We start from the raw sequence: 19,500 nt of genomic DNA on the forward strand, positions 1-19,500 counted from the left end.
TTCTATTCACAATCCCTTCCCAGCAGAATCTGCCCCTACTTGTTGGGAGTAAATTCTGATCAGGATCAGGGCATGTGGGGAGAGTAATCCTCACATGTCTGATGAATCGGTTGTACTGAGAAACAGAACACTCCTGCTTGCACACTAGCAGAATCAGGCTTCTGCCCACCCATAAATTTGGCCCATTTTGCTTTTTCACGTGTGGTTTGAGGGGATTACTCTCCTCATTCTCTCTGTGTGACAAGGGCAGAAGTGCCCATATCAGGGGAATGGGGCATCAGAGCACCATGGGAGGAGAGGGCTCCTGCAGCAGGCCACAGAGGCCAACTCTGGGGCCGCTCCCAGGTCATGAGTTGCTCACCCCTGCTCTACTGGACTCGAAAGCCTCCAATTTGCACCATGTTGAAGAAATACATAAACTTGAAGAAATATCAGTTGGAACCTACACTGAAGTCTGTTTATTTAAAGCAGGCTTTTTCTTCTTGATCTGAATGAGTGAAATCCATCCACTCTGAGCAAGATCAAGGTTCAAGACTTCCTCAGGAATATGGAAATGGGAATATTCATTCGCATTTCACTCAAACAGCCCCCAAAAGCCCTTTCCAGGCCTTCTGGAATTTGCTCACGGCAACCTCCAGGCTCACTGCAGGGCTGGAGTTTGCTCATTGCTGGCCTATCTTCGTGTGGATGAATATGACTGGGTGGCAGCAGGATCCACTCTGTTTCTCGGAGTGCCGTCTGTGCTCAGCTGGCGAGCTCAGTGTTCAGGCACTCCAGGATCTGTTGGGTGGGGTGCAACCTGACCCCGTAAGTCCTTTTGTTCTTTGAACGAAACAGATGCCTTAGAAGGGCTTTTTTCACCTCCACGTTTAGCTTGGGCAAATGCTCATTCTTACAGGTTTTAGTGATAACTTGTGCCCTATGATCCCTCTCGGGATTGTTTTGTAATGAAAGGATGGAAATACTTTTTATAAATGAATCTGGTGGCAGTTTTGCCACAAATATACATACACATGCCTTAGGTGACCCATATGTAATATAAACTACATATATACTAAGCAAGGTTGCTGGAAGGATTACGATGAGCCATTGCAAGCAAGATGTTTTGAAATCCTTGAACCTGCTTTGCAACAATATAATTAACATGAGAAAGGAAGTCAAATGAGGGTTTGACGATATTCCTCTTGATTTTAAAGCCATAGGATGTCCCTCCTCAAATGTTTGATAATGAATAGAGAGGAATATTTTTAAAGTCTATTTCTTTTATGTATTTGTGACTTGGTCATTATAACTATTTCCTATAATTTTTAGTCATTTATTTTGATGAGTGGCTGTAGAGTTTCCAGTAAAACACACACACCGCACACAGAGGGAGCGGGAGCCTGGAGTTTGCAACAATCGCGATGCAACACTTTGCACAGGAAAGGTCATCTGGTCATCTTTGTCTGATTTTTAACAGGTTCTTGAGCCTTTTGATCAGCATTTTTAAAAGCTAGGGTTGATTTTTTTTAAATCATGTCCTTATTGTGCTAGTTTGTTACTACGCTGGTTTCCATGCAGTTGTTTCCAGAACTACATTTTCATTTGCTTGTTGAGCATGAGTCCCCGAGTATTGCCCTTCAACACAGCAAAGCAGGATATAAATACCAAGATAATTTTCAAAAATGTCAGGTCTTTTTTCTAGACCTGGAGGCTCTTTATCTGAAAGTGCCAATTCTTGAAATCAGAACATTCACAATTTGTACACTTTCAGCTGCAGCCTCCTGTTAAATTATCTCTGATATAACATCATGATGGGGACCCCAGTAACCTTCATGTTCAACAATAAACTGATGAAAGGATTTCGGTAAGAAAAGACGCCTACATTCTGTGCGGGGAAAGAATGTACTCAAGCTAGTTTCTATCCTGCTTCAGGACAAGATCCCTAAATCAACGCTTGCTCTTTAAAGGAAACGTATGAGCTGGCTACACATGAAGACTAGCTGGCCAGATCCCCACAATTAAGTCTGCAGCACCAGCCTAAAAAGAGACTTACATTAATAGCTTCGTCAAGGTCTCGAGCTGTGATGTATGTAATTGCAGAATTTTCCTATGTTTGCTAATGGTTCTTTTCTTTTTTAATTGGATGTGCAAGAACTGACGTAATGGAATCATGGAGCCTGCTGGCTTTTAGTTTACTATAGGCCTGGAAGAATGCTGCAGAAGGACTACCGTGGAAAATTACCATGGTGTCCTCTCAATTCTGATCTCAGTAGTGTTGCCACTATCATTGCTGGGAGAGCAAACCTGCTGTGAGGTACTGGGGCAATAATGCCCCCCCCCCACAGTCCCGAGGCCAGCCCTGCTCCCCAAGAAAGCAAGCAAGATGAGAGTGTAGTAAAACAAGATTATTCCTATAAACCACATCAAAGGACTTGCATGTGGATAACACCATTGTTTTCTTGCATTCTTAGAACTTCTAAGATGCATGATTCTTAGTTGCCTTTTCCTTCTCCCACATGAACTAAACACACTAGGGAACAAGAATTGCTGATGCTCGGATGAGGGACTGCCTGGGAGCCCCACCTGTGCTGCCCCGATGGAAGAAAGATACACTATTATTATTCATTTGCTATGTATTTGTTGCAGAGAATCCACATACCGTGTTCCAGTAGGCTAGCAAAGCAGTTTACACCAATGATAGATGAGTCCAATATGACAACAAAAAGATAGCAGAACAATCAACCGTACTGGCTGGACCGTTCCTCAGGGCAAGCCTGCATGAAGAGGTGGGCCTTGGGCAGAAGTCTAAAGTTCAAAACTGAAGATGCCTACCTAGAGCCAATGGGGCGCATGTTCTAGAGAGGAAACACGGCAGTCCTACATGACTGACGCAGGAAGGGTGGAAGATGTGGTTGGCTATCAAAGGCCCCAGCTTCATTCTCCAGGTAGGACTGAGGGAAAACCCCAGTGGAGCACCTGGAGGGCTGCTCCCAATCCATGTGGACAACACTGAGGTGGACTGACACTGGAATGAAGCAGGCATCTGTGTGCAAGGAACAGCCCTCTGAGGAATGCAGATATGGGAGGGTGTGGCAGAAAACCTACGCAGTCCTCGCCTGTGCTGGTAAGTCAGAGGGAGAAGAAAGCAATTCACCCTTTTCTGCCCTTTGGGACATCTCCAAGCATGTCAAGGACCTTCTGTGCCTGACACTGAGCCACATTTTGGAAGCCCAGTGCAGTTTCTGGGGGAAGGCAGCTGGGAAACCACTGACCTTGCGTAAGGATAAGAAGCTGTGTCAGTTCAGCCTGTTACCTTTTGCTCCTCGTAGGCATCTTTCAAGCAGACATAGTTTGTCAGAGCTCGCATTGCTATGGGCAGCTTCCCGATGGCCTTCAGGTCAATGGGCTTCTTGTGAGCCGATATGATAAGCGTGTTCATCCACCAGTATGTGGCCTTGGAAACCAAGTTGACGAATGGCTGGAGGAACCTCACACCCAAATCCTGAAGATCTTCAGGAGGCTTCACCTTCTGAGGGTTCGGGAAGAAGACGTATTTCTGGGGATAGAGCAGCACAGAACATATGAAGTGGCATGTGCCTCCTTGCCAAGGGAACACTATCTCATTCTTCCTCCAAGGAGCTCACAGTGGCAAACATGGTTCCATCTCTCTCTCTCTCACACACACACACACACATGCTCACAACTCATTTTATCCACACTGCACCTCTGTAAGGCAGGCTGGACTGAGAATGTTCAGGACTCTGGCAAACCTTTCCTGGTCAGAGGGCAGATCTGGAACTTTCATGGTGTGTTGTGGGCCCTCTTGAAAAATGGCTGCCTTGGTGGGGAGATCTTGTCCGTTCATGAAATGACTAGCGTGGAGAGTCACGGATGCTCATTTCCCAGGTGACAAACTGGTCAGACTAAAAGTCAGCTAACTTTCCCAAGAACTTAAGGCCAAGGCAGAGGTGCGGTCCGAGCTTCAAAACAGAAGCTTTCAGCCCAAATAAAACCAGTCCCGGAAGGCAGCCTTCCCCTTTGCAACACGGCAATGTCCCAATTAAAGATTATTTAGAAAAGTAAGACATAAGATAAAAATCAGGAAAGGCAGTGAGCCTGGCAGACCCATGAGAGGGGTCTGTAGACATCACACTGGAGACCCCAACATCTGAGCAACATTTGCCTTCTCAGGGAATTCTTCCCAGTCCTGCAAAACCACAAGCTTTTCTGGACACCAGAAACCTGATTGCTCCCTGTCACTGGATGCCCCTGCTCCAAGTCATCCCTTGGTGATCAGCTGAAGAGGATCAAGAGACTTGCTATCTCTTACAGGCACAACAACGCTTTAAAATGGGAGGAGAAAGTGTTTCAGTCAGTCCAAAATTTTCTTTAGATGCAGAAGTTCGTGTGCTATTCTTGTCTGAACTGATGATTGTGAATCGGAGACACCTTAAGCAGGTTGCAGGTTCTCCACTCCTGTTAGAGGAAAGGGGTTATGCAGTGCCCTCCCATTCAGACCCTAAAATTATACGGTCATGGGGAGGAAGCCAGCAACATGCTGGAGTAAAACAGTCAAGCCATTTTAAAACAATACTTTACTCCTGAATGAAAATTAGTCAGTACTGGTGCACGTTCACATCTTAAATTTGTGAACAAGAGTCTATTCTGAATAAATGAAGGGATGAAAACAGTAGGTATTCCATGAGAATAAAAGGGATAAGATTAATTATCTTCAGTTGTAGCACTGAATTTCTTTTGGTTCTCTGTCTTTAAGGGCTGGAAGACAGAGCTGGATATACATTTCAACAGGCAACAAAGCTCACGGGAAGTGAAAGAGGCAGATATCAAAGGAAGAAAAATGATGCAATTGCTAGTATGTGTGAGAAGTGGGAAAGGGATGGGAGGGAGTGGGATGGATAAGTATCCTCTCTCAACACATTGCACAATGCACCTGCAATTGTTATTTAAGGGGTCCTAAATCTACATACTAGAAAGGAAAAAGGAAATTCTCCAAGCACTGAAAGAGAGAATTGGGAGAAATAAACAGCAGCACAGAAATGATTAAAACGAATGAATCAGCGTTGACAAGGGCAATCCACCTGGGGATATCAGTTGTCAAGTGGCTTGCGGGTAACACCATAAAGTTGCCGTGAAGAAACGTACCCTCACGCGTATCACATTGATCTCCACCGCCATTAGCAATCCGTACAGGACGACCATGATTCCGGTGATACAGAAACGCAGCTGGCCAAAGGAGATCGCTTCTTGGCAGTATCGGACCAGCTTGATCGTTTTGGTGATGAAGGCCATGATCCAGTACAGAAAGAGAGCTTTGGCATAAAGCAAATGTGCATTCTTAGTTGCATGCATGCATCATTTATCCTCCAATTGATCAAGCAAGCAACACTAGAACATTAGAGCAAGGATGCATAGCCCTGGCCAGGCAGCCAAATCCTGTCCTCATGGATCACAGTGCAGCCCTTTGGGCGTCTCCAGAGAGCGCCAACCTCTACCCTGTGGCCACACCCATTCCCCCAAATGAGCTGGTTTTGTGCATTTCTCCCCATCCTAAAAGGTCGCAATGGTTCTCCTATGGCTTAGTACGAGCTTTAAGCTTCCATATGCTTGGATTTTGGCCTTGTCCACCCTTGGAAAGGGGTCCTGGGAGCTCCTCTGAAGTGGAATTCAACCTTCAGGCCAAATGAGGTTCCGGGCCCCTGGTTTGGAGACGGCCACCAGCAGCATGGGCCCATCCCCCGTTGGCTGTGCCACACGTGGGCCCCACAGCCCAAGAGTTGCCCAGCTCCCCTTCAGGAGCATTCACAACGTTCTTACCCAGAAGCAGCTTTGGGAAATTGGATGTCTCAATATTGTGGTAATACACTATAGATGTGGTAGCGGCTACAAATCCCATTATAGCAGGAAGGAAGAGATGCAAATGGCGAGCTTCTAACCGTCTATGAAGGAACAAAGAAATGGGGTCAGAGGGTGAAGCAGAGCAAAGAAAGGGAAGAACTGATTCCAATCTCACTTCTGCAATGGCTTTACTATCAATGCATCATCATCATCATCATCATCACCACTATTACTACTACCACCACCATATTAAATCTACACCCCACCTTTCTTCCTCTTGCAAGAAGCCTACGGAAGTTTACAAGGTTCTCCTCTCAACCACGACACTGGAAGGTAGGTAACACCGAGAGTCTGTGACTGACCCAACATCTCCCAGTCCATTTCATGACTGAATGGAGACTAGAACCCAGATCTCCGGAGTCCCAGTTCAGCACCCTACCTCCCACAACACATGGGCTCTCGGACTCAGGCAAGCCCTGATACCTCGAGCCTTCCTTCTGCAATCTGGAGCAATAATGCTGACCCAGCTTACAGCAATCCTTACATAGCTGTGAACCTATTCACACCTTGGTGTTTAAGAAGAAGCTCCAGGTGACCAGACAGGCCCAGGTATGTTTTGCTTAAGTGGAAAAAAGTTGAGCCTTTCCCCACTCCAGGATGTTGATAAACCAAAAACAATTCCTATGATTCCATGCAAAGCCAAAGTAGGACAAATTCCAAACAGAAGGATATTCTCACCAGTACTCAAGGGGCTACACTCTGCATCAGTTTATTTATTTAATAGATAAATACTTAATATAAAAATAAACATGTAATAAATTTATAGACTGTGCCTATAGCCTTATTAGGCCTTTCTGGGTGGTGTACATCCAGCGCACTACAATAGTCTGGTCTGGGCTTCACTAAAGGAATAAACCCTATCAGCATGCAGACATCCTAGGGCAGAATTCACATGGGTTCCCAGGAAGCGACCTCCTCCAGTTCTCCATTGTAATGCAGGGCAGTTTGTTAGCTTAGGAGAGGTTTCTCCAACCTGGCACTGTCCAGATATTTTGAATTCATCATCTTTGTCCATTGGCTGTGTTGGCTTGCCTAGGGTTGGGATTCGCCCTTGCAGAATCTGACCCTCCAGAATACGTGGACCTCTTCCCATGCTCAGCCAATTCTGCAAAGTGGGCCAAGCCAAGATGAAGTCTGTGAACACCCTCAGACCTTCACCTGTGCAACTGGCACCTTCCCCATCAGGAGGAGCTGCAAGATGCGAAGAGGGGAGCTGTGGCAGGTGCATCCTGGTGACCTATTTTCTTGATGGAGATACTGAGCCTGGCACTGTCTGCACAGTGTATCGGGCTTGATTCCACACACAAACCCTGGACGTGCTCACCAGGAACACGGGCTCTGGGCCACTGCAAAGCAAACCAGAGTCCAGGAAGCTGAAATCCAGAAATCCAACGGATTTTCCACACAAAATAAATTCCTCGCACATGCCTAAGCTCAAATTAATGTGAGATGAATCTCAAAATATCTGGAGGGCAGTAACACTAACAGCAATCCAGCTGGGAAAATCTGGGGTAGGATCTTCTCAACAGCCAAAGTGAAAGGACAGGATGATGGAAAGTGTTAGAGGATACAAGTCTATTCTGTTAGCACAGGGGTCCAGAGCGTCAGGCCCTCCTAGAGAACCAATCTGGCTTTCTGGCGTTTCCCAGCTGGCCCTACACCCACCCCCTGGTCTCACCCCTTTCCCACAACCAACAGTCATTTAGTGATATTCTGCTTTGCATGGTGTTTCTCCCCATGCTAAAAGGTGGAATTGCCTCTCCCAAGGTTTAATGGGTGACAATAAGTTTTAAGCTAAAATACACTGGGATTTTCAGTCTGTCCCTTTTGGCTTTGGCTGTGCCAGTCACTGGAAAGCCATCCGGAGATTCCCCTAAATGGAATTTGGCCTTGGACTCAAAGAAGTTCACTGTGTTAGCAGGTCAAAGAACAACAGTAGATTCAACGGGGAGAAGAATATGGATCAGGCAATATTAGGGATGGGCAAATTCAGCTTTATAAAATCCTTGTCAGTTTTGCATGTATTCAGTCTTAAGTCCAATTCATGCAATTTCTACATCAGTCTGCAAATCCGAAGAACAAATAAACCACAAACAAAAACTTGCATATGAAATTTGTTTTTGTATATAAGTTTCCCTAACCTAGGCATCTTTGTCATGCAGCTTTCCCTAATTTATAATATATAGATTTTTGCATGTTATTTTTCAGCTCAGAACTGCATCACAAAATTAGAACTGCACATTCTAAATGACAGACCAGAAACTTCAAATTAGGCCAGTTCACTTACAAATGGGGAGCAAACAAAGGTCTCTTTTCCTGGACAGGATGCAAAATGAACCACGTGTTACTGGCATTTTTCATCTTGCTGTCAAGATGTTACCACTACGAAAGTGAAATGCAGGGGCAGAACCTTTTCCCTTGGATGCAAAGATGCTTTCAAAGGAAGAGGAAGTTGTGACCTTTTGGGAAAAACTTGGATTTTATGAACAGCTTTGCATTATTATTTTTGTTGCTTGCACTTATTTATTTATTTATTATTTATTTAAAATATTTATATGCCGTCCTGTTGCAAAAAGCCTCAGGACGGCTTCCAACATAAAATACATCATAAATAAATTCCCGACCCACACTGACTGCAGTTAAAAACATAGAAAAGACAATATTAAAACTTATTAAAATATTGCTGGAATAAAAAGGTCTTAACCTGGCGCCGAAAAACAAATAACGATGGTACCAGGCGGACCTCTCTGGGGAGCACATTCCAAAGATGGGGCACCACCGCAGAGAAGGCCCTCCTCCGGGTACTTTGCCTCCTGATGTCTCTCCCGGAGGGCTCCCGGAGGAGGGCCTCTGCTGCCGATCTCAAGGGGCGGGAGGGCAAATATGGAAGCAGGCGTTCCTTCAGGCCTCCAGGTCCCAAGCCTATTACAATGACTATTTCTCATGTCTCCCTTTTGCAGGGCTTGTGCAGTCTTCCTTCTCTCCATGTTATCCTCACAACAACTTTATCCTCCGGAGTCAGTGACTGGCCCAGAGTCACCCAGTGGGGACTTCAACACAGACCCTTCCAATACCACTCCAGCACTGAGGTCACAAGCCGACCCTGGCTCGTCGCACGGCAAGGCCGTGTCGCCGCCACCTCACTCCCAAGCACTTACGTATCTGAAACGATGCCCTCGCCTATTTCACACACGTGGACAAACAGGAGGGTGAATGTCAGGATCCATCGCAGATTGTGTCCGGGGAAGTGCAGCCATGTGTTGTGATGGATCTGAACCTTTGAGCTTTGGCTCCCCCATCCTGAACACAAAAATTATATCAGATCAGCGTTACAAGGCAGTGCCGGAAGCGAGCTTGCACCCCACATCTCCATCAGAAAATGCAGAGCTGCATGTGGCTTAGCCAAAATCTGATGCAAGTTCACCATGTTTTCAAGGCTTGGCTGCCTCGACATTATGGGCCTCTCTTTTAAGAGAGCCAAACTCCCTTACAGGTGACGCTTGTGGAACCACCATTTCTGTGACTGTGTGTATGTGAAACAGAAACAGCGGGGAGGAAGGAGATGAGGACCCTGGCTGAATTAGACCAAGCTCCACCTGGTCAACATTCTGTTCACACAGGGGCTAGTCCGTTGTCCATGGGAAAACCTCAAGCAAGACACGAATGAAATGGCACCTGCTTGCCCATGTTCCCCAGCGACTAGACCTGATATTGAGGCAACATAGAACCATTGGGACTAGTAGCCCCTGACTGCCTTCTCCTCCAGGGATCCGTTCAATCCCTTTCTGAAGCAGTCCAAATGGATATATTAGCAGGGCAACTGGATTACTTACCAATGAACAATATAGGAAAGGTGATAAATAAGAGGAAAACATGAGGTACCAAGTTGAGGGCATCTAGAAAGCAGACGTTCCTTAAGAAGCCGTGGCTGATGTCGTAGGCAGAGGAGTTGTCGCCGCAGAAGGCCACATTCATCGCTCCCACGGAGACGGCTGCGCTGTCAAAAGCAAGACAAGCAAGAATATCGACGTGGGATAAAACAAGGAAAGTTGCTTGGATGCTTCTCCTTACCCAGAAACCTTGTCCAAGGGGACCGTTGTCCTTCCAATGTTGTAACATCCGCCTTCTAGCTGTTGAAGGGTATTCTGAGCTCACAACATACTGAGCCCGGCCCTACCTTTGGGCAGCGAGGGGCGGCTGCCTCGGGCAATGCAGGCCGGGAAGTGCGCGATGCCTTGCAACCTGACCAGCACCTTCGGCCCTCCTTCCTGCCACCATTGCTGAGCTCCAATGCAGCTGCCCACCTGGTAGGTTCCATTCATGGAATGAGGGAGGAGGGCCCATGCCTTCTCGTCCTTGGCTCGGGCAGCAAAATGCCCCACCCCTGACCTGGGGAAACCTCCGTGATGGCATTCATGCATTTCTAGCAGCAGCCTAGCATTTCTTGCTGCACGAAATTCATTAGGCGTTTGGTTTGTATCCCGCCTTTCCTCACGAGGAGCCCAGTGTGGCTGAGAGGGCACCTACAGTGGATGGGAGAGCTTCCTCTGTCACACCTGAGGGGAGCAGGTTTGCCTAGAGGGCCCAGGGCTGGCTGTTTTGCTCACACAACTCTGTCCTCTGACAGTCCCCCCAGCGCCGGCTACCTGAGGATGTTTCACTCTACCAAATCTTTGGTACTTGGAATATCCTGTATGGTTCTGGTTGCCACACCTGAAAAAGGACTTCATTGAGTTGGAAAAAGTGCAGAGAAGGGCAATTAAAATGATCAGGGGGCTGGACCAGCTCCCCTCTAACAACTCGGACTGTCTAGCTTAGAAAAAAGGTAAGTAAAAGGAGATGTAATACAGATGTTTAAAAGTATGCATGGGGTGGAGAGAGCAGAGAAGGAGACATTTTTCTCTTTGACCCATAATATTAAAACCTGGGATCATCCCATGAAGCTGATTGGGAAGAGATTTGGAACAGGTAAAAGGGTTTCCTTCTTCACACAAATTGTTGCCGCTCTGTGTAATTCACTGCCATGGGAAGTATGGATGGCCACCAATTTGGATTGCTTTAAAAAGGCACTGGACAAATCCATGGAAAAGGTGGTTATGAGTGGCTGCTGGCCATTGGCTACCTCCACTATCTGAGGTGGCGTGCCTGCATGGACCAGCTGCTGAGGAGCTTGGGCAGGTGGAGGCCATCCTGCATGAAGGACCCTGTGGGCAGCTGGTTTGCCATCATGTGTACAGAATGCTGAACTAGAGGGACCATTGATCTTACCTGGCGTGGTTTTTCTTATGCCCATTCCTGGAGTTGGTTCCAAACTAAATTCCCCTCTTCCTTTTCCCACCAAACAGAGTTGGCTCCACCCCCAAGGAGATTTAAGATGCTTTTATGGGCCAGATGGCAGAAACATCAGCCACAACTTAATTGGGCCACTCATCTGACTAAGCTTTGACTCGAAGAATCACTGGGGTGATAAATAGACACCTCTCCTCCTCTAACCCTCTGTTTCATCATGTCTCTTTCCTGAACCAGAAGCAGTCTGGTTCTCAATTAGCCACTTGTCTAATCTCAGAGCTCATTAGCTTTGCTATTTCAGCTGAGCATTCGAACTCACCTTCTTGTTCAAATACAGAGTCAGAATCTGAACTCTCCAGCTGGGAATGTTAGTTTGGAAGAAACGGGTCAAGTTCCTGCTTAGTGTGTGGCAGCCTTGAAGACCATTCCTATGCCTGTTGTCTCCGAGAAGTAAGCTCTTTTGAGGTCAGCAAGGTTTATACCCAGACAAGAGGCTATAGGACTGTGCCCTTCATTTTATGCTGCCACATCCTTCCTACCATCCTGCTTGGTGAACACACTAAAGGATTGCCTAGGATTTCAGAGACACTGTGTTGCAGCCTTCCCCCGTGTGCCACCCTTGAGGTGCGTCAGATTACATCTCCAATGATCCCCAGCCTTGAGGGCATCCTGCCCAAGGATGATGTGGATGTAGTCCAACACTTCAGGCCAACACAGTTTGGAGAAGCTTGGTTGTTTGCTACAATACACAGGGCTTGCCTTCTTGGACTCCGTTGAGCTTTGACAGAACTCCTTATGGCACAGAAGCATTTTGCCATTGCTGGAGGGAACTGAGCTCCACAGAGCGAAGTGTGATTGCAAGGGGCTCTCTCCAAGCAGAAGCAATCAATTGAGGAGAATGCCCCAGAAGGCACCTCCTGCAGTTGCCTGGCACGCCCACATATCCGGTTACAAGCAGAGTAGAGGATTGTGCTGTGACTCTTGACATGCTTCCTTATTCCTCATGCTTGGCATGCAGCCCTGATGAAACAGATCCTCAGGGGAGCTTGGGTTCCCAGCGCTGTTTAAAGAGTCAAGTGGCTACTCACTGCTGGGGAGGGGGGGGGGCAAACCTTGCAAGAATTGCTGGGCAGGGGTGGAGCTTGGAGAGGTCAAAACAGTTTTTGGAAGCCATCCTGGACATGTTTAAAGATGAAAATGTCCTACAATTCCCAGCATTCCTGACACAGCCCTGCGTTAGATGACATCTTTTATGGCCTAGCACCTTCCTACTGAAATGCAGTGGCTGAGTTTACTTGTGCGCTTGCGCTCTCTCTCTCTCTCTCTCTCTCTCTCTCTCTCTCTCTCTCTCTCTCTCTGTTTTGCTCCACAGATGTGCAGGCGGTTGAGAAAAGGGGATTCCTGATTGTGATGTAAATACATGCCTCCAAATTTCACTCCTGGACAATGGGCTTACTTCCAGACAAAGCTTTTATTTTACATCCACCCTGCTGCATGCACAGAATATTACACAGAGATCCAGGAAGTGGCATCTTCTTATGGCCCTCCCATCTTTTCCCATCACACCTTTCATCTTTTTAGTTTCCACGGAGAAAAAAAAGGAAAAGGGGAAAAGGAAACTCATGCACACACCCATGCAGGAGGAAAAGACAGACTAAACTTTGCACAATATTGTTTTGATTGCAAAAGCCTTCCATCTGGAAGCATGTGTAAATGTATTTGGCATCATGTTTTCATCAGGGTAATGGAATTCCCAGAGCACTTTACAGCACATTAAAGTAGAAAAGATGTCTGAAATGAAGTGAGTACCTCATTCCTTCCCCTCCTTTTCAGAGGAGGCAAAAATGAGGAGAGGGGATGTTCTGCAGCTCTCATTTCCCCTGCCCAAATATCCCTACAAGACCCAAAAAGGTCTTAAAAGTCCAGGTACAGAAAACAATCTTTCCTGAACTCCCCAACAGACACGCAACTTCACACCAGGTGAGCTTCCCTGAGAAACATAAATCAGATTTGGATTGCTACAGCCAAAAAGGCCTGCAAACTCAGACACCTCTGAAGGCAGCAGGATCCAAAGAGAACAATCATTTTTGGGAAGGTCTTTGTGGAGACGGCCATGACTGGATCTCAGACATTTAGCACTGATTCAACCATCTTCCTTGTCCAGAGGGGAAAACATGACCAATGATGTTGACAGGAAGCAGCCCCTCTCTCGAAAAAGTTTCCCCTTCTTTAAAGTCATCACCTTGTCACCAGCCTTAAAAATAACACTTTTCATGCTGCGTTAAGAATAGGCATTTTTACAGCGGCCCTGTCTTTAACACACTTAACGGAAGTGAAATGTTGCATACAACTGGAAAAAGTGCAGAAAAATCCTATGCATGGTTAGACAGAAGGAAGTCTACCAATCCACAGCTATTTTTCTCTGAGACATTGCATAAACTGATTTATTTGTATCCACGGCCACCCTGAGACGTTGGGGAATCCCGTGGACAGTGCTTTCATGTCTTGCTGTGGGGTTGGCCGCTGTGGAAAAGGAATCCTTGGCCAGACAGAAGGCTTTGATCTAATCTAGCCCTGCTTCTCTGCTCACAACTTGCCCTTTCTGAGGCTCTCACAAACAAGCAGACAGACCTCCAAGACTTTACCTTGCTCACGTGGTAATGCTCTGTATGCCTATCCATTCTACCATGAATGCTGCAAATTAGACTCAAGATATGCACGGGTAAAAAAGTAAAGATATTCTCACAACCATTTAGCAAGGAATGACTGGCAAGGCAGTGTGCACCAAGAACATTGCACAATAATGAATTACGTTAACTTCTAACAAGACATATTCAAAGCTGGCAACCAAATCTAGAGAGTGCTATGAACGTAAGAGCCAGTTGTGTGATATTGTTACATCTCGTTCATTTGCTCTGTTTAGAGACCCTGTTTTTCCGTTCTGAAATGCTGAAACACAGAGCTCTACTTCCCTAAGACACAGGGCTCAGGCAGCAGGTTGGAGCAGTTGTGGATGGCACCCTCTTCCACCACCCGGAAGGCCACCTGGTGCTATTTCCCCGTCGGGCGATGGCTGCCACCTGCCTGCCGATTGCTACAGCCTTGGCCACAGCAGGGGAACGGCCAGTGGAGCTCTCTGAAGAACCCGAGGGGTCCTTCCTCTGAGCAAAGCATTCTGGGCAAGGAGGCCTCGGAGCCTGCCCCTGCCACCCAGGCTGATCAATTCGGCTTAAGCACATTGGGCCTATCAAGTCCCCCATTCATTCCCATAGAGGCCAACCCACCAATGCCTACAGGAAACCTAGAAGTACCACATGAGTGCAATCGCACCTGCATTCTTGTGCTCTCCAGCAGCTGGTATACCAGGACGTACCACCTCTGATACTGGAGGAATTGGTAGTCACAGATGGTCTTGTGCGTCATGAATCGTCTTATTAGCCATGAAGTCTCAAATCACTTCACACAATATTTGCCACCATCATGTCAACGCAACAGTGGCAAAAGCATTCCCTGTGGTCACATTACCCAGAATGCCGCACTGTGATAGAGGACCCCTCAAAAGGAGGTAGTCACGGGAGAGAGGCTCTCCAGAGATGCTGATGATGCAGCATAAGGGGGAAGTGGGAAGAGGAAGAGGAGGACCATCTCAGACACAAAGCCTTTGTCCCTGCCCTGCAATGCGTGCTCCTTCTCCTGTGTAACATTTGTATTTCTCTTCTGCATCAGTTGTGTAATATTTGGATATTAAATCCAGTCGATGCATTCCCTATGAAGAACGTATCAGCACTGTGCTACCCGAACTCTGCTCTCTTTCCACAGAATTGAACTCCAGTCTGTTATAGCAGATGGGCTGGAAAAACCTGGGCTCAAATTCACACACAGCTATGAAGCTGACTGGATGAGTGTGGGCCAGACACTGTCTCTGAGCTGAACCTGCCTGTCATAAAGGCAGGGGAACCATCTGCTCTGCCTTGACGTCCCTGAAGAAATCGGGCAATGTCATGCCATAAACAAACAGGAGTTAACTATTTTCTCTTCCTCCTACGTTCAGCCTCATGTTTTATGGCGAATGTCTTCAAGATTCACTCACAGCATCCTTCTCCAGACCCCATGGCTGGTTCAACACACTCAAAGGGCACCAGTTTGGGGAAGGTGGATTTGCAAGTTGTATTTCTTTTCCAAATATGTATGTTGAAAAGCCTTGTGCTCTCTTCCAAATAGATAGCTTTAAAAAAAAGAAATGAAAGTCTAGCTTGCCTTCCTTCAAAGTCAAGGAGAGTGGAATGACTTGACCCTTAGAAGAACTCTGCGAAGCAGGAGATGTGTCCTGCCCAGAGCAACACAACATGACACATCAAGATTCGAAAGTCCCTGAAACTGGCATCCAACCACTAGCTGTCCCACGCTGCTTCCCCGTGCTTTGGTTTCTCCCAGCTTTCCGCCCTTTCTATCTTGCCACTGTGATAATTCATTACCAAAAAAACAAATATTTCTGAATAACACAGAGGCATAAGGACTGAGCTGAAACCTAAAAAAGATTAAGGGCGTGCAATCATACTGAGAAGTAAATTCCACTGACCATAGTAGGGCTTACTTCTGAGTACAGTGCCTAGATTTGCACAGTTAAATTCTCAAATCAGTACATTTGCTTGGACATAGTGTTGGACAAGGTTTGACTTGTGATCATTTCTTACACAATGCTGCAAGCCATTGCTTAATGTCTTATTTTTTCATCACAACCTGAACAAACTATCCCTATCTGTTTAGAGGCCCAATTAAATAAGATACCATAGTTTAAAAATTTATGTTTCCAGATAAATAATTCCGTATATGTTATATACCTCTCTGGATAATTCAAATTTGGCAGGTTTAGAACTCATTTCAGGCACAAATATACTAAACCATTCCTATCTGTCCCCACCCAACCTATTTATTCTTAATGCCTATGTCCAAAATCCATGGATATAAATGCAAAACACATTGGATTGAGTCCATACTTAGTAATACTTATAGAAGTTCCTTTGCAATTGCTGACATGATTCAAACTCTGCCTAAGTCTGGATTGTTTACCTTTTGCTGATTTCTTCAGAGGTCAGATCATATTCCCTAGACCTAAATAACCCAGGACCGGTTCATGCCAAAACTGAACTCCCTTCTCTGCTGCAGTTTTCAGTGAAAGAGGTTATGTGCACACTGAAGCCATTCCTGCTATCAATAAAGGCAGTGACGGCAATTTTAGGTATGTACGATTCCTCACTAAAGATTAATGGAAGTAAGTAGATGTTTACTTCCAAGAAAACATGCTTTGGATTGCATTGAAAATATGCCCGACGTCTTTGACTGGATTGTGCTGTAGCTAGATAGAGACAGTTTGTGGATCTAACACAACTGGTTAGAAAAATACAGAAGTACAATCACAGACATATCTGGGTTTCGTATAAAGATGACAGTAAAAAGCAACATTTTCAGCTATGTAAAAAGTTCCTCTTTCACTCACTCTTTTTTTCAAGCCTTTTAATGCAGCCACTTGTGTAGTTTCCAATACTATCGTGCTACAACGAAAAGTTATTGTAATGAGAGAAGTAGGAGGAAGGAGAAGGAGAAATTTTCCTTCATCTAAGCAGGATAGCGAAAGTTTTGAAAGAGCTGGTGAAGAAAATGCCAAAGTGATTTTCAGGGATGAGATCTAGAGAAGTACAAAGCCAGGGTGAAGGGTAGATATTTTGTCTCAGAAGGTACATGGGAGAGGAGGGGGAATTAGTAAGGATTGCCTTTTCAGGCCCAGATCAAACTTTGCCAAAGTCTCTTACCTTCAAGGATACACAGTCTCGCACAAAATGTTGAGTAGCACTTCTCTGGGTGTGATGGATATCATTCAGACGACACAGATCAATCTGCTCTGCAAAAAGAAACAGACACAAGACCGAGGGTGGATTATTTTTAGACTGGTACTGAAAAGATCAACTGCTGCCTCCTATCGGGTTTCTGGAGTGCACAGATTCCTCCAGTCTTTCTCACATGTGCGCTCAAGAGCGCAGGGAACTGGGGCAAGACGAGCAAACCAAATATTTTGTTTTGTTTCTTAAACTTTTATCTAAGTGGGTTTCAGGAGTATCCTTTTATGTGCACCAAAGTTACTCAAGAGTGCTCAAAACCTCGCTGAAGCTTAATTTCTCCAGGCAGAAGAGCCAATGCCCCTTTTTAGCTAGCATCCTTGTAGGTTTAAAAATTTCGCGACTGGCAGATATTCAACTGGTAAAGCTGGGGGAATGATGTCATAAGCTGGGGACTGGCTGTCAATACCACTGTTAAAGCAAGGGTACAGCAACTCTTTTTAGCCTGGGGTGAAATTCAGTTAAGAAAAGCTCTCGAAGGCCACACTCAAATGGTGGGGAGCTCAAAAGGCTGCGGCCAAAAATACCAGTGTATTTTATCGTAACTCTCTTACTATTGGTGACTAAATCTTAGGGAAGATATTTCAGCTTTTTGGAAAAGGTGGGGAGCTGCACAGAATCCAGGAAAGCACCAGATGTCCCGTGATTGGCAGGCGAGGAGGGGAAAGGGCATGGCCTGAGGAACCCCAGCTGGCCAGATTGGGACTCTGGAACAGCTGGATTCGGCCCACAGCTCTGAGGTTCTGCACCCCTGTGTTAAAGTCATAGGAGCACTGCTAAAGCACAGAAGGGGGGCAATGGGATTTCAAGGCTGCCCTGTCTAACCGTAGCAACAAACCTCATATTCATGTCTATTCAGAAGTCCCAGATTTCCAGTTATTTCCTAGTACGTGCAAGTAGGACTGAAGCCCAAGGGCAGGAATCTCACGTACATTCTATATGCTAAAATGCACATGCGTTTATGTGATTTTGGGGTTGCTTGGGAAGGAGTGAATCAGGATCAAGGCTGCAGAACGCAGGGAGTGGGGATAAGCCCTGCCCTTCTTGCCACAGACCCAGTGAAATTGCCCCCCGCCCCCCTTTAAAAGGTAAGGTAAAGGTTTCCCCTTGACGTTACGTCCGGTCATGCCTGACTCTAGGGGGCAGTGCTCATCTCCGTTTCCTGGCCGAGGGAGCCAGCGTTTGTCCGCAGACAGTCTCCGTAGCCATGTGGCCGGCATGACTAAACACCCAAGTGCATGGAACGCTGTTACCTGCCCACCAAAGTGGTACCTTTTATCTACTTGCATTTGCAGGCTTTCGCACTGCAAGGCTGGCAGGAGCTGGGACGGAGCAACGGGAACTCACCCCATTGTGCAGATTCGAACCGGCGACCTTTCAATCAACTGGCCCAGCAGCACAGTGGTTTAAACCACTGCGCCACCTGCAGTCCACCCCCCTTACAGGCTGCTAAATGCCCCCAATGTGCAGTGCACAGCCAAAGTTGCCAGGGCCCAAGCTAGGTAGTTGCTCCCCATTCTGTGTTCAGTCTGTCAGACAAGGCTTCCTCCTGTGTAATGTGTGAAACTTGTGTGAGCAGATGCTGTAAATGCCAAATCAGTTTCAAAGGCAGTTGTTCCTGTGATTATTTAAAAAGAAATTTTGAAATAAAGCTGCACCAAATCGGGAGGCAGTGAACCAAAAATCTTGCGGCAAAGCAAGAAGCGAAGTACATACATGTGTGCACACAAGAAACCAGCACAAATTTAGGAAGCAAACCCCCATCCTGAACCCATAGACAGAATGATTTCTTTTTAAATAAATTAATTCATGCATTTAAAAGATGTTGGTGCCCCACCTACAGGATATAAAAGTTGGACGCCCACCTTGGCAATTTTTCCAGGGAAGGTGCGCATGGCTCTTAACTTTCCAGAGGTGTCTTTCATTTCCTGCTGTCCCCTGGGGTGATGTCTCTCTTCTCGTGAGCCCTCTCCCCTGCCTCCCAAAAAGGGCCTGATGCGTAAGTGGAGAACTTGTCCAGATGTTTTGGTCTACAGCTTCCATGATGTACAACCAATGGCTGTTCTGCATATGGCTGATCAGAGCTATAGGCTATCGGCAAAAACTCCCTGAAAGCCAGAAACAGGCTCAGCTCTGTCCTAATGGAACAGGGCAATGGCATCCGCAAAACCACTGCAGGAAGGTTGTTGGATAAGGGCAAGATGGCAGCCCACATTTGTCCAAAATGGGTTGGACAAATTCACGGAGGACAGACTGCATAGCCACTAGGCCTGATGGCCTTATGCTACCTCCAATATCAGAGGAAGTACACCTGCCTAGAGTTGCTGGAGAACATGGGTGGGAGGGGTCTGTAGCATTCACGTCCCATTTGTGGGTTTCCCATGCTGGGAACAAGTGAAGGGAAAAGAAGGGGATGGCA

The 19,500-nt window shown here is 46.4% G+C and overlaps 1 protein-coding gene across 5 annotated transcripts in view; it reads right to left on the minus strand.

Moving 5' to 3' along the window:
* Window positions 1-17,111, minus strand: part of ABCC9 (ATP binding cassette subfamily C member 9) — an 85,100-nt gene extending 67,989 nt beyond the window's left edge. For 3 of the 5 annotated variants that reach the window (XM_044452187.1, XM_044452189.1, XM_044452191.1), the window contains exons 1-6: window positions 16,998-17,111; window positions 9,732-9,895; window positions 9,057-9,198; window positions 5,818-5,939; window positions 5,146-5,312; window positions 3,296-3,538 (exon numbers count right to left, since the gene is read on the minus strand). In XM_044452187.1, coding sequence (XP_044308122.1) covers window positions 3,296-3,538; window positions 5,146-5,312; window positions 5,818-5,939; window positions 9,057-9,198; window positions 9,732-9,873 — 816 coding nt within the window. In that variant the 5' untranslated portion in view covers window positions 9,874-9,895; window positions 16,998-17,111. Of the gene's footprint in view, window positions 1-3,295; window positions 3,539-5,145; window positions 5,313-5,817; window positions 5,940-9,056; window positions 9,199-9,731; window positions 9,896-16,997 lie in introns of those variants that run through there. The other 2 variants (XM_044452188.1, XM_044452190.1) reach the window with 2 other exon arrangements.
* Between the last annotated feature and the right edge of the window lie 2,389 nt (window positions 17,112-19,500).

The sequence above is a fragment of the Varanus komodoensis genome, unplaced genomic scaffold (assembly GCF_004798865.1).
Source record: "Varanus komodoensis strain SLA01 unplaced genomic scaffold, ASM479886v1 scaffold70, whole genome shotgun sequence".
NCBI classification, from domain to species: domain Eukaryota; kingdom Metazoa; phylum Chordata; class Lepidosauria; order Squamata; family Varanidae; genus Varanus; species Varanus komodoensis.